At 68.0% G+C, this 12,428-nt stretch overlaps 2 protein-coding genes across 2 annotated transcripts; both read left to right on the top strand.

Annotated features, from left to right (window-relative positions):
* Nucleotides 1–10: 10 nt before the first annotated feature.
* Nucleotides 11–3,368, top strand: LOC142361853 (aldehyde dehydrogenase family 3 member B1-like). Its single transcript, XM_075425166.1, has 9 exons — nt 11–172; nt 873–1,001; nt 1,075–1,195; nt 1,357–1,442; nt 1,592–1,673; nt 1,799–2,185; nt 2,279–2,445; nt 2,692–2,791; nt 3,175–3,368. The coding sequence occupies exons 1-9, from the start codon at nt 11–13 to the stop codon at nt 3,366–3,368; spliced, it is 1,428 nt and encodes a 475-aa protein (XP_075281281.1).
* A 212-nt stretch (nt 3,369–3,580) lies between these two features.
* NDUFS8 (NADH:ubiquinone oxidoreductase core subunit S8) lies at nt 3,581–11,190 on the top strand. Its single transcript, XM_075425999.1, is given in 8 exon segments — nt 3,581–3,652; nt 5,226–5,302; nt 5,399–5,461; nt 5,572–5,661; nt 5,790–5,962; nt 6,042–6,170; nt 10,960–10,986; nt 10,988–11,190. Coding segments are annotated over 7 exon segments (627 nt in total). The 5' UTR covers nt 3,581–3,652; nt 5,226–5,262; the 3' UTR covers nt 11,093–11,190.
* Nucleotides 11,191–12,428: the final 1,238 nt, after the last annotated feature.

Below are 12,428 nucleotides of genomic sequence, written 5' to 3' on the forward strand. Positions count from 1 at the left end.
TCCTCTCGGGATGAGCTCCCACGCCGGGCTGGTGAGCAGCCTGCGGGCAGCCTGGCTCTCCGGGAAGACGCGGCCCGTGGAATATCGCCTGGCCCAGCTGGAGGCCCTGGGACGCTTCTTGGACGAGAAGAAGGAGGACATCCTGGAAGCCACCGCCTTGGACATGGGCAAGGTGGGACCACCGTGGCCAGGGCAGCGCGTTCCTTTCCATCACTTGGTATTTTTTTGCCCCCCTTTCATTTATTTATAAAACTGTCTGTATCTCGGCCCAAGTTTTCTTGCTTTTGCTCTTCGGAGTCTCTCCCCGTCCGACTGCGGGGCAGCGGCCAATGGCGGGGTGCGTCCTTACTCAGCCCACTGCACCCCGGAGCGGTGGCCTTTGTTTTTTGCAGCTATCTCCAGCTTAGCCTTTGAAGGTGCCCCTGGGTGGGGTGCAAAACCATACAGCAGCTCCCTCTGGCTGCACAGAAACGGGGTCACTTAGCTCCGGGGAAGCCTTCGCCGAGAGCAATTCATGGCCCTTGTTTCTCATCTCCACCTCTGGAGCCGTGTGCGCAGCACGCCGTGCTCGCTGCCGCTGAAGCTCTTGAGATACCAAGTCCACGTCTTCAATCACGACCTTCTACCGTGCCCTGGGAACCTGCTGGCATGGGGTCAGGCAGCGTGGCACGATGCCGGTGGCACACCGGAGCGGTAGCCGTGCCACCCGTCTTTGCCACTGCAAGGCCACGGGGTGTCTGCCCCGGCAGAGAGGGTCACATCCTTCTAAAGCGGCCAGGAGACCCCATGCTGCCCTCTGCGAGGACAACCATCACGTGGTGGGCGCGGGGCTGCGCCGGCAGCGGTGGCCATGACCTCCTGTGTGCCCGCAGCCGCCCTTTGAAGTGGAGCTCTCCGAGATCTCCGTCTGCAGGAGCGAGCTCAACCACAGGAGCGAGCTCAACCACACGCTCAACCACCTGGGCACCTGGATGAAGGACGAGCACGTGGAGAAGAACTGGGTACGGGGCAGCGGCCGGCGGGGACACGCGGGATGGGAGGCAGGTGTCCCTCACGCCATCCTTCCCTCCGCAGGCGACGCAGCTGGACTCGGCCTTCATCCGCAAGGACCCCTACGGGGTGGTGCTCATCATTGCGCCCTGGAACTACCCCATTAACCTCCTCCTGGTGCCCCTCATTGGGGCCATCGCTGCTGGTGAGGATGGGCTGAGTCCCTGCCATGCTGGGGGGGACCAGAACCTCACCCTGGGGTGCCCTGCGTCCTCCCCAGGGTGATGGAGGTGGGGCTGCACTGGGGGCAGGACTCCTTCTCCCCAGGAGCAAGGTCCTTACCAGGAGGGAGCTCCTGTCCTGCAGGTAACTGCGTCATCATGAAACCCTCCGAGATCAGCAGGAACGTGGAGAGGTTAGTGGCCGAGGCGCTGCCCAGGTACCTGGACAAGGTAAGAGAGCCCTCTCCTGCGGCCACCTCCCTCTCCAGGGCCACCTGCCCCTCCGTGTCCCAAACCTGCTCGGCTGAGCCACGTCCCCCCACGCCCTCTCTCTGCTCCAACCCTGGTGCCACGCTTCCCACCTCCCCTCCCTGCCTCAGGACTGCTTTGCCGTGGTGGCCGCCGGCGTGGAGGAGACCACCAGGCTGCTGGAGAACAAGTTCGACTACATCTTCTTCACCGGTGAAGCTCCAGTCCCATCCCTCCGCTTCCAGGCAGGGAGACGGGCACGGGGCTGCCCCGGCCTGGCGTGGATCTGTGGGGAGAGCTTGACCACGCCGGGTTCACGCCGCTCCCCCTACCCACAGGCAGCCCCTCCGTGGGGAGGATGGTGATGGCAGCCGCCGCCAAGCACCTGACGCCGGTGACGCTGGAGCTGGGGGGCAAGAACCCCTGCTACGTGTCCGACACCTGCAACGTGCAGAACGTGGCCCGGCGGGTGGCCTGGGGCCGCTTCTTCAATGCCGGGCAGACCTGCGTGGCCCCGGACTACGTGCTGTGCAGCGTGGAGATGCGGGAGAAGCTGCTCCCCGCCCTGCGTGAGGCCGTCACCGAGTTTTACGGCCCCAACCCTCGGGAGTCCCCCGACTTCGCCCGTATCGCAGGGGACAAGCAGTTCCGGCGGGTGCAGGCGTTGCTGCGCTGCGGGCGCGTGGTCATCGGAGGACAGACGGATGCGGAGACGCGCTACATCGGTGAGGGCATGGGGCGTAGCGCCGGCGGGATGGGGTGGGGGTCCCGCTGGATGCGATCAGCCAGGCAGCCCGGGCTTGGCTCCCGCCCCGCAGCCCCCACGGTGCTGGTGGACGTGCAGCAGGACGAGTCCGTCATGCAGGAGGAGATCTTCGGGCCCATCCTGCCCATCCTGACCGTAGCCAGCGTGGAGGACGCCATCGCCTTCATCAATGCCCGGGAGCGGCCGCTGGCCCTCTACGTCTTCTCCTCCTCCAAGAAGGTGCGGAGATGGGGTGGGAGCAGCAGCCCCCTCGGCCTGGGTCACATCCTGCCGCGTGGGTCTGGAGAGCTGCAGCCACCCTCCCCAGCCGGGGCTGCTCCTTCAGCCTCATCCCTGGTCGTGGGAAGAGAAATCCCCCATGTCCCTGGCCACGCGTGTCCCGCTGCACCCCAGGCAGCGGGGAAGAGGCACAAAAGGGGTGCACGGTGGGTGCCCATCACCCCCCTGTCCTCACCCCCCCCCCAGGTGGTGAACCGGGTGCTGGAGCGGACGAGCAGCGGCGGCTTCTGCGCCAACGACACCATCATGCACATTACGCTCCCCTCGCTGCCCTTCGGCGGCATCGGTAGGCTCATCCCCGGGAACGGGGAGGGGGGAGTGGGACCCCCATACCCACCGCCCCCAGCGCTGGCAAGCCCAGGGCCCTGCACTCTCCTGGGGGAACGCTGCCCGGAGCCTGCCCAGCTCGGCCACCCCTGGGTCGCTGCTGCCCCGGAGCCGAGGAGCCCCCGGGGCTGAGGAGCCCCCGGGGCCGAGGCTGATGCTGGGGCCGAGTCCCAGTGCCAAGTCCCCAGGGCTGGGGCCCGGGGCCGACCCCCTCGCCCAGGCCGGGGGTCGGAGCTCGGCCCCTGCCCCGGTTCCAGCCCTGAACTCCGCCAGGGCCTCCGCCCGGCGCCGGTTCCCCGGTGCCGAGGCCTGGCCCCGGCTCTGAAGCACCCCTCTCCGCAGGGCAGAGCGGCCTAGGCTGCTACCACGGCCGCTCCAGCTTCGAGACGTTCTCGCACCGGCGGTCGGCGCTGCTCCGCGGGGCCGGCCGGGAGGCGCTGAACGCCCCGCGTTACCCGCCCTACGCCCCGGGCCGCCTCCCGCTGCTCCGGGCCGCTACCGAGACCCGGCGCCGCGCTACCTGCGCCCTGCTCTGAGCCGCAATAAACACCCGCTTCCGCTTCCGCTTCCGCCCTGCTGGCCAATCGCCGCGCTGCCGCGCCCAACCCCACGCCTCCCGCCAATGGAAAGCGAGTGTGGCGCATCGCCGCCCCGCCCACCCCGTCTTTGAGAGTCACCGCCCACCGGCGCGGAGGCCCGCCCCCGTCCCGCCCCCGTGACCCCGGCGCCGCTCTGCGCCTGCGCCGCTGGCCCTCCGCGCCTGCGCGGTGCGGCTTGGGGGCGGGGCCAGGGGGTCAGGACGCCTGGGTCGTTGGGGGAGGTGAGCGGGGGGGGGGGGGGCTTGGGGTGCTAGGGGGTTGTGGCGGCTCCGTCGTGTCCCCCCGGATCCCCAAAGGGGGGAGAAGGGGCGGCCCGGACGCCTGGAGCCCCCCCTGGGGCGCCTGGGCCTGGGGGGGGCCGGGGGGGCCGCTCAGTCCCTCCTTGGGGGGGGGGGGCGGTCACTTGGGTGCCGGAGAGGGGGGAGGGGGCTTGGGGCAGGGCTTGTGGGTCCCATGGAGGGGGGGGGGAGGCTGCCTGGGGTGCGGGGTGGGGGGGGCTTGGGGTGCTTGGGTCCCGTGGGGAGGGGGGCTGGGTCCTTTGAGGGGGGGGGTTGGAGGAGGCCAGGGCTTGTGGGTCCCTCGGGGGGGGGGACAGCAGGGTCCCTTGGGGGGAGTCGGGGGGGGGAACAGGGGCCTGGGTGCCTTGGGGGAGTTGTGGGGAGGGAGGCCAGGAAGCCTGGGTCCCCTGGAGGGGGGGTTCAGGACGCCTGGGTCCTTTGGGGGGGGGTGACAGCCGGGTCGCTTGCGGGCGGGGGGGGGGGGGGAACAGGCACCTATGTGCCTTGGTGGGGGGGTTGGGGGAAGCCAGGACCCCTATGTCCCTTTTGGGGGGGGGGTGACAGCCGGGTCCCTTGGGGGGAGTGAGGGGGGGTAACAGGCACCTGTGTCCCTTGGAGGGGGGGGGGGGGGCGTCAGGATGCCTGGGTCCCTTGGAGGGGGGGTGCGGGGGGGGGGCAGAATGCCAGTGTCCCTTGGAGAGGGGGTCAGGACACCGGGGTCCCTTGGTGGGGGGGTGGGGGAGGCCAGGACCCCTAGGTCCCTTTGGGGGGGCGGGGGGTTGACAGCCAGGTCCCTTGGGGGGAGTGAGGGGGGGTAACAAGCACCTGGGTCCCTTGTGGGGGGGGGTGTCAGGATGCCTGTGTCCCTTTGGGGGGAGTGAGGGGGGGGCAGCAGGCACCTGGGTCCCTTTGGGGGGGGTCAGGATGCCTGTGTCCCTTTGGGGGGAGTGAGGTGGGGGCAACAGGCACCTGGGTCACTTTGGGGGGGGGGTCAGGACACCTGGATCCCTTTGGGGGGAGTGAGGGGGGGGCAACAGGCACCTGAGTCACTTTGGGGGGGGGGTCAGGATGCCTGGGTCCCTTTGGGGGGAGTGAGGTGGGGGCAACAGGCACCTGGGTCACTTTGGGGGGGGGTCAGGACACCTGGATCCCTTTGGGGGGAGTGAGGGGGGGGCAACAGGCACCTGAGTCACTTTGGGGGGGGGGTCAGGATGCCTGGGTCCCTTTGGGGGGAGTGAGGTGGGGGCAACAGGCACCTGGGTCACTTTGGGGGGGGGTCAGGACACCTGGATCCCTTTGGGGGGAGTGAGGGGGGGGCAACAGGCACCTGGGTCACTTTGGGGGGGACAGGCACCTGGGTCACTTGGGGGGGGGGGGGGTGTCAGGCCACCTGGGTCCCTCGGGGCGGGGAGGAGTCCTAGGGGCTCCGGGTCCCTGCTGGTGGAGGGTGGGGGGTCAGGAGGACACCTGGGTCCCCTGTGGGGGGGTTCCAGCCCCCTGCAACCCCCCCCCCCAGCCGCCTGCCGACCCCTCCGCCGGCAGCAGGCCCCGACATGGCGGCGCTGCGCTTGCTGTACCGCGCTGCCCGCGCAGGTGAGGGCCGCGCCGGGCCCCTCAAAACCCCCTCTGCACCCCCCCCACCCCAAACCCCCCCCTGAGCCCTCTCTCCCCCCACCCCCCTTCCCCCAGGCCCACCGGCCCCCCCAGGCTACCTGCGCCCGCTCAGCACCACCGGCCCCCGGCACTGCTACAGTGAGTAGGGGCACGCTGCCTCCGCGCAGCCCCCCCCAACCTGGCCCACGCCCCCCCCTCCCACCCCACGCCCCCCCCTCCCACCCCACGCCCCCCCCCTCTCCCCGCAGAGTACGTCAACGTCCAGGAGCCACCCATGGACATGCGCTCCATCACCGACCGGGCCGCCCAGACCCTGCTGTGGACCGAGCTCTTCCGCGGTGAGTCCCGGAGCCCCCCAGGAGGGGGGCAAACCCCTCTCAGCACCCCCCCACCATCACCCTCACCCATCTGCGGGGTGCCAGCCCCCCCCTAAAGTGCTGTAACCCCCCCCTTCTTTATCTTCCAGGCCTGGCCATGACGCTGAGCTACCTTTTCCGCGAGCCGGCCACCATCAACTACCCCTTCGAGAAGGGGCCGCTGAGCCCCCGCTTCCGCGGGGAGCACGCCCTGCGCCGCTACCCCTCCGGGGAGGAGCGCTGCATCGCCTGCAAGCTCTGCGAGGCCGTCTGCCCGGCCCAGGTCAGCCTTCAGCCACCCTCCTCTTCCTCCTCGTCCGCCCGGCGTGGGGGCTGATGGTGTTGCCCGGTCCCGGCGGCAGGCGATCACCATCGAGGCCGAGCCGCGAGCCGACGGCAGCCGCCGCACCACGCGCTACGACATCGACATGACCAAGTGCATCTACTGCGGGTTCTGCCAGGAGGCCTGCCCCGTGGATGCCATCGTGGAGGTGGGGGGGGGCTTGGGGTGCTGTGGGTGCAGGGGGCGTTGGGCTGGGGGGTTTTGGGGTGCTATGGGTGCAGGGGGGTTGGTTTGGGTGCGCTGGGTGCAGAGGGTTTGGGGTACTATGGGTGCAGGGGGCGTTGGGCTGGGGGGTTTTGGAGTGCTGTGGGTGCAGGTGGGGTTGGGCTGGGAGGTTTTGGGGTGCTGTGGGTGCAGGGGGCTTTGTTTGGGTGCCCTGGGTGCAGAGGGTTTGGGGTACTATGGGTGCAGGGGGCGTTGGGCTGGGGGGTTTTGGGGTGCTATGGGTGCAGGGGGGTTGGTTTGGGTGCGCTGGGTGCAGAGGGTTTGGGGTACTATGGGTGCAGGGGGCGTTGGGCTGGGGGGTTTTGGAGTGCTGTGGGTGCAGGTGGGGTTGGGCTGGGAGGTTTTGGGGTGCTGTGGGTGCAGGGGGCTTTGTTTGGGTGCCCTGGGTGCAGAGGGTTTGGGGTACTATGGGTGCAGGGGGCGTTGGGCTGGGGGGTTTTTGGGTGCTGTGGGTGCAGGGGGGTTGGTTTGGGTGCGCTGGGTGCAGAGGGTTTGGGGTACTATAGGTGCAGGGGGCGTTGGGGTGGGGGCTTTTGGGGTGCTGTGGGTGCAGGTGGGGTTGGTCTGGGGGCTTTTGGGGTGCTGTGGGTGGAGGTGGGGTTGGTCTGTGGGGTTTTGGGGTGCTGTGGGTGCAGGGGGGCTGGTTTGGGTGCGCTGGGTGCAGAGGGTTTGGGATGCTATGGGTGCAAGGGGTTGGGGTGGGGAGGTTTGGGTGTCCGGGCTGTGGGGTGGGTTAGGCTGGGGGGGTTTGGGGTGCTCTGGATGCAAGGGGGATTGTTCTGGGTGGTTTTGGGGTGCTATGGGTGCAGGGGGGTTGGTTTGGGTGCCCTGGGTGCAGAGGGTTTGGGGTACTATGGGTGCAGGGGGCGTTGGGCTGGGGGGTTTTGGGGTGCTGTGGGTGCAGGGGGGTTGGTTTGGGTGCGCTGGGTGCAGAGGGTTTGGGGTACTATAGGTGCAGGGGGCGTTGGGGTGGGGGCTTTTGGGGTGCTGTGGGTGCAGGTGGGGTTGGTCTGGGGGCTTTTGGGGTGCTGTGGGTGGAGGTGGGGTTGGTCTGGGGGGTTTTGGGGTGCTGTGGGTGCAGGGGGGCTGGTTTGGGTGCGCTGGGTGCAGAGGGTTTGGGATGCTATGGGTGCAAGGGGTTGGGGTGGGGAGGTTTGGGTGTCCGGGCTGTGGGGTGGGTTAGGCTGGGGGGGTTTGGGGTGCTCTGGATGCAAGGGGGATTGGTCTGGGTGGTTTTGGGGTGCTATGGGTGCAGGGGGGTTGGTTTGGGTGCGCTGGGTGCAGAGGGTTTGGGGTGCTATGGGTGCAGGGGGGGTTGGTCTGGGTGGGTGTGGGTGTCTGGGATGTGGGGGGGAGTTGGGATGGGTGTTTTGGGGTGCTGTGGGTGCAGGGGGGTTGGGCTGGGTGTGTTTGAGGTGCTATGGGTGCAGGGGGGCTGGTTTGGGTGCCCTGGGTGCAGAGGGTTTGGGGTACTATGGGTGCAGGGGGCATTGGGGTGGGGGCTTTTGGGGTGCTGTGGGTGGAGGGGGGTTGGTTTGGGTGCCCTGGGTGCAGAGGGTTCGGGGTGCTATGGGTGCAGGCGGGGTTGTTCTGGGGGGTTTTTGGGTGCTGTGGGTGCAGGGGGGTTGGTTTGGGGTGCTCTGAGTGCAGGGGGTTGTTGTGGGTGGGTTTGGGTGCTTGGGATGTGTGTGTGGGAGTTTGGTCTGGGGGTTTTGGGGTGCTGTGGGTGCAGGGGGCGTTGGGCTGGGGGGTTTTGGGGTGCTGTGGGTGCAGGGGGCATTGGGGTGGGGGGTTTTGGGGTGCTGTGGGTGCAGGAGGGTTGGTTTGGGGTGCTCTGAGTGCAGGGGGTTGTTCTGGGTGGGTTTGGGTGCTTGGGATATGTGGGGGGACGTTGGTCTGGGGGGTTTTGGGGTGCTGTGGGTACAGGGGCGTTGGGCTGGGGGGTTTTGGGGTGCTGTGGGTGCAGGGGGCGTTGGGCTGGGGGTTTTGGGGTGCTGTGGGTGCAGGAGGGTTGGTTTGGGGTGCTCTGAGTGCAGGGGGTTGTTCTGGGTGGGTTTGGGTGCTTGGGATGTGTGGGGGGAGGTTGGTCTGGGGGGTTTTGGGGTGCTGTGGGTGCAGGGGGGTTGGTTTGGGGGGTTTTGGGGTGCTGTGGGTGCAGGGGGCGTTGGGCTTGGGGGGTTTTGGGGTGCTGTGGGTGCAGGGGCGTTGGTTTGGGGTGCTCTGAGTGCAGGGGGTTGTTCTGGTGGGTTTGGCTGCTTGGGGTGTGTGTGGGGGAGGTTGTCTGGAGGGTTTTAGGTGCTATGGGTGCAGGGGGGTTGGTTTGGGTGCGCTGGGTGCAGAGGATTTGGGGTAATATGGGTGCAGGGGGCGTTGGGCTGGGGGTTTTGGGGTGCTGTGGGTGCAGGGGGGTTGGTTTGGGTGCGCTGGGTGCAGAGGGTTTTGGGGTACTATAGGTGCAGGGGGCGTTGGGCTGGGGGCTTTTGGGTTGCTGTGGGTGCAGGTGGGGTTGGTCTGGGGCTTTTGGGGTGCTGTGGGTGCAGGTGGGGTTGGTCTGGGGGCTTTTGGGGTGCTGTGGGTGCAAGGGGGGTTTTTGGGTGCCCTGGGTGCAGAGGGTTTGGGGTACTATGGGTGCAGGGGCGTTGGGCTGGGGAGTTTTGGGGTGCTGTGGTGCAGGTGGCGTTGGGCTGGGGGGTTTTGGGGGTGCTGTGGTGCAGGGGGGTTGGTTTGGGGTGCTCTGAGTGCAGGGGGGTTGTTGTGGGTGGGTTTTGGGTGCTTGGGGTGTGTGTGGGGAGGTTGGTCTGGGGGGTTTTGGGGTGCTGTGGGTGCAGGGGCGTTGGTTTTGGGGGTTTTGGGTGCTGTGGGTGCAGGGGGCGTTGGGCTGGGGGGTTTTGGGGTGCTGTGGGTGCAAGGAGGGTTGTTTGGGGTGCTCTGAGTGCAGGGGGTTGTTCTGGGTGGGTTTGGGTGCTTGGGATGTGTGGGGGGGAGGTTGGCTGGGGGTTTTGGGGTGCTGTGGGTGCAGGGGCGTTGGTTTTGGGGTTTTGGGGTGCTGTGGGTGCAGGGGCGTTGGGCTGGGGGTTTTGGGTGCTGTGGGTGCAAGGAGGGTTGGTTTGGGGTGCTCTGAGTGCAGGGGGTTGTTCTGGGTGGGTTTGGGTGCTTGGGATGTGTGGGGGGAGGTTGGTCTGGGGGGTTTTGGGGTGCTGTGGGTGCAGGGGGTTGGTTTGGGGGGCTTTGGGGTGCTGTGGGTGCAGGGTGGCATTGGGCTGGGGGGTTTTGGGGTGCTGTGGGTGCAGGGGGGTTGGTTTGGGGTGCTCTGAGTGCAGGGGGTTGTTCTGGGTGGGTTTGGGTGCTTGGGGTGTATGTGGGGAGGTTGGTCTGGGGGTTTTGGGTGCTGTGGGTGCAGGGGCATTGGGCTGGGGGGTTTTGGGGTGCTGTGGGTGCAGGGGGCGTTGGGCTTGGGGGTTTTGGGGTGCTGTGTGTGCAGGAGGGTTGGTTTGGGGTGCTCTGAGTGCAGGGGGTTGTCTGGGTGGGTTTGGGTGCTTGGGATGTGTGGGGGGGAGGTGGTCTGGGGGGTTTGGGGTGCTGTGGGTGCAGGGGGGTTGGTTAGGTTTTGGGGTGCTGTGGGTGCAGGGGGCTTGGTTTGGGTGCCCTGGGTGCAGAGGGTTTGGTGGGTACTATGGGTGCAGGGGGCGTTGGGCTGGGGGGTTTTGGGTGCTATGGGTGCAGGGGGTTGGTTTGGGTGCGCTGGGTGCAGACGGTTTGGGTACTATGGTGCAAAGGGTTGGGGTGGGGGGGTTTGGGTGTCTGGCGTGTGGGGTGGGTTAGGCTGGGGGGGTTTGTGGTGCTGTGGGTGCAGGGGGCATTGAGGTGGGGGCTTTTGGGGTGCTGTGGGTGCAGGTGGGGTTGGTCTGGGGGGTTTTGGGGTGCTGTGGGTGCAAGGGGGGTTGGTTTGGGTGTGTTTGAGGTGCTATGGGTGCAGGGGGGTTGGTTTGGGTGCCCTGGGTGCAGAGGGTTAGGGGTACTATGGGTGCAGGGGGCGTTGGGGTGGGGGGCTTTTGGGGTGGTGTGGGTGCAGGTGGGGTTGGTCTGGGGGTTTTGGGGTGCTGTGGGTGCAGGGGGGTTGGTTTGGGTGCCCTGGGTGCAGAGGGTTAGGGGTACTATGGGTGCAGGGGGCATTGGGGTGGGGGCTTTTGGGGTGCTGTGGGTGCAGGGGGGTTGTTTGGGTGCCCTGGGTGCAGAGGGTTCGGGGTGCTATGGGTGCAGGCGGGGTTGTTCTTGGGGGGTTTTTTGGGTGCTGTGGGTGCAGGGGGGTTGGTTTGGGGTGCTCTGAGTGCAGAGGGTTGTTCTGGATGGGTTTTGGGTGCTTGGGGTGTGTGTGGGGGAGGTTGGTCTGGGGGGTTTTGGTGGGTGCTGTGGGTGCAGGTGGGGTTCATCTGGGGGGTTTTGGGGTGCTGTGGGTGCAGGGGGTTGATCTGGGGGGTTTTTGGGATGCTGTGGGTGCAGGGAGGTTGATCTGGGCGGTTTTTGGGTGCTATGGGTGCAGGGGGGTTGATTTGGGTGCCCTGACTGCACAGGTTTTGGGGTACTATGTGTGCAGGGGGTCAGCGTGGGTGCGTTTGGGTTGCTGGGGGTTGGCAAAACCCCCCCCCCTAGCCCCTTCCCCTTGCTGGCGGGGGTCCGCCGAGCCCTGAGGGCGAACCCCTCCCGCCCGGCAGGGCCCCAACTTCGAGTTCTCGACGGAAGACGCACGAGGAGCTGCTCTACAACAAGGAGAAGCTGCTCAACAACGGCGACAAGTGGGAGGCCGAGATCGCCGCCAACATCCAGGCCGATTACCTGTACCGCTGACGGGGGGCCCCCCCCCCCCAATAAAGGGTCTGGGGGCGCGGGGGAGGGGTCTGCCACCCCCCCTCCGCGCTGGGGCAAAGGTCCCTTCCGAACCCGCAGCGACGGCGTGCTCCGTGTCTCTTCCTTCGTCATGCTGGGGTCTGGGGGGGCTTGAACCCCCCCCCTGTGTGGGTGGGGGGGTGGGTGGGGATGCGTGGTTGCGTCTTGGGGAGGGGGCTGGGGGGTCCTGAGGGTGGCAGGGGGATTGAACCCCCTCCTTGGGGGGTGGGGGGGGGTGCATCTTGGGGAGGGGGCTGGGGGTCCTGGGGCTGTTGGGGGCATTGACCCCCCCCCGCCTTGGGGGATGGTGGGGAGTGTGTCTTGGGGGGGGGGCTGGGGGTCCTGGGGCTGTCGGGGGGGATTCAAACCCCCCCCCCACGGGGTGGTGGTGGTGGGTGTATCTTGGGGAGGGGGCTGGGGGGTCCTGTGGCTGTCAGGGGGGATTGAAACCCCTTCATGGGGGGGTGCACATTGGGGGTGGGGGTCCTGTGGGTGGCAGGGGGATTGAACCCCCCCTTGGGGGGATGCATCTTGGGGAGGGGGCTGGGGGTCCTGGGGGTGGCAGGGGGATTGAACCCCCTCCTTGGGGGGGATGGTGGGGGGTGTGTCTTGGGGAGGGGGCTGGGGGGTCCTGGGGCTGTCGGGGGGGATTGAACCCCCTCCTTGGGGGGGTGCATCTTGGGGAGGGGGCTGGGGGTCCTGGGGGTGGCAGGGGGATTGAACCCCCTCCTTGGGGGGTGCATCTTGGGGAGGGGGCTGGGGGTCCTGGGGCTGTCGGGGGGATTGAACCCCCCCCCTTGGGGGGATGGTGGGGGGTGTGTCTTGGGGAGGGGGCTGGGGGTCCTGAGGTGGCAGGGGGATTGAACTCCCCCCTTGGGGGGTGGTGGGGGGGTGCATCTTGGGGAGGGGCTGGGGGGGCCTGGGGCTGTCGGGGCGGAGTGAACCCCCTCCTTGGGGGGTGCATCTTGGGAGGGGGCTGGGGGGGTCCTGGGGCTGTCGGGGGATTGACCCCCCCCTTGGGAGGGTGAAGGGGGTGCATCTTGGGGAGGGGGCTGGGGTCCTGGGGGGTGGCAGGGGGATTGAACCCCCTCCTTGGGGGGTGCATATTGGGGAGGGGGCTGGGGGTCCTGGGGCTGTCGGGGGGATTGAAACCCCTCCTTGGGGGGGTGCATCTTGGGGAGGGGGGGGGTCCTGGGGCTGTTGGGGTGCGGGAACGGGGGGAGTCCCAGTGCCAGGGTGGGGAGGGGACGTGGGGTGAGGCAGGTTGGGGGGCACAGGCAGGGATGGGGGGGGGGGG

The sequence above is a fragment of the Opisthocomus hoazin genome, chromosome 7 (assembly GCF_030867145.1).
Source record: "Opisthocomus hoazin isolate bOpiHoa1 chromosome 7, bOpiHoa1.hap1, whole genome shotgun sequence".
Lineage (NCBI taxonomy): Eukaryota > Metazoa > Chordata > Aves > Opisthocomiformes > Opisthocomidae > Opisthocomus > Opisthocomus hoazin.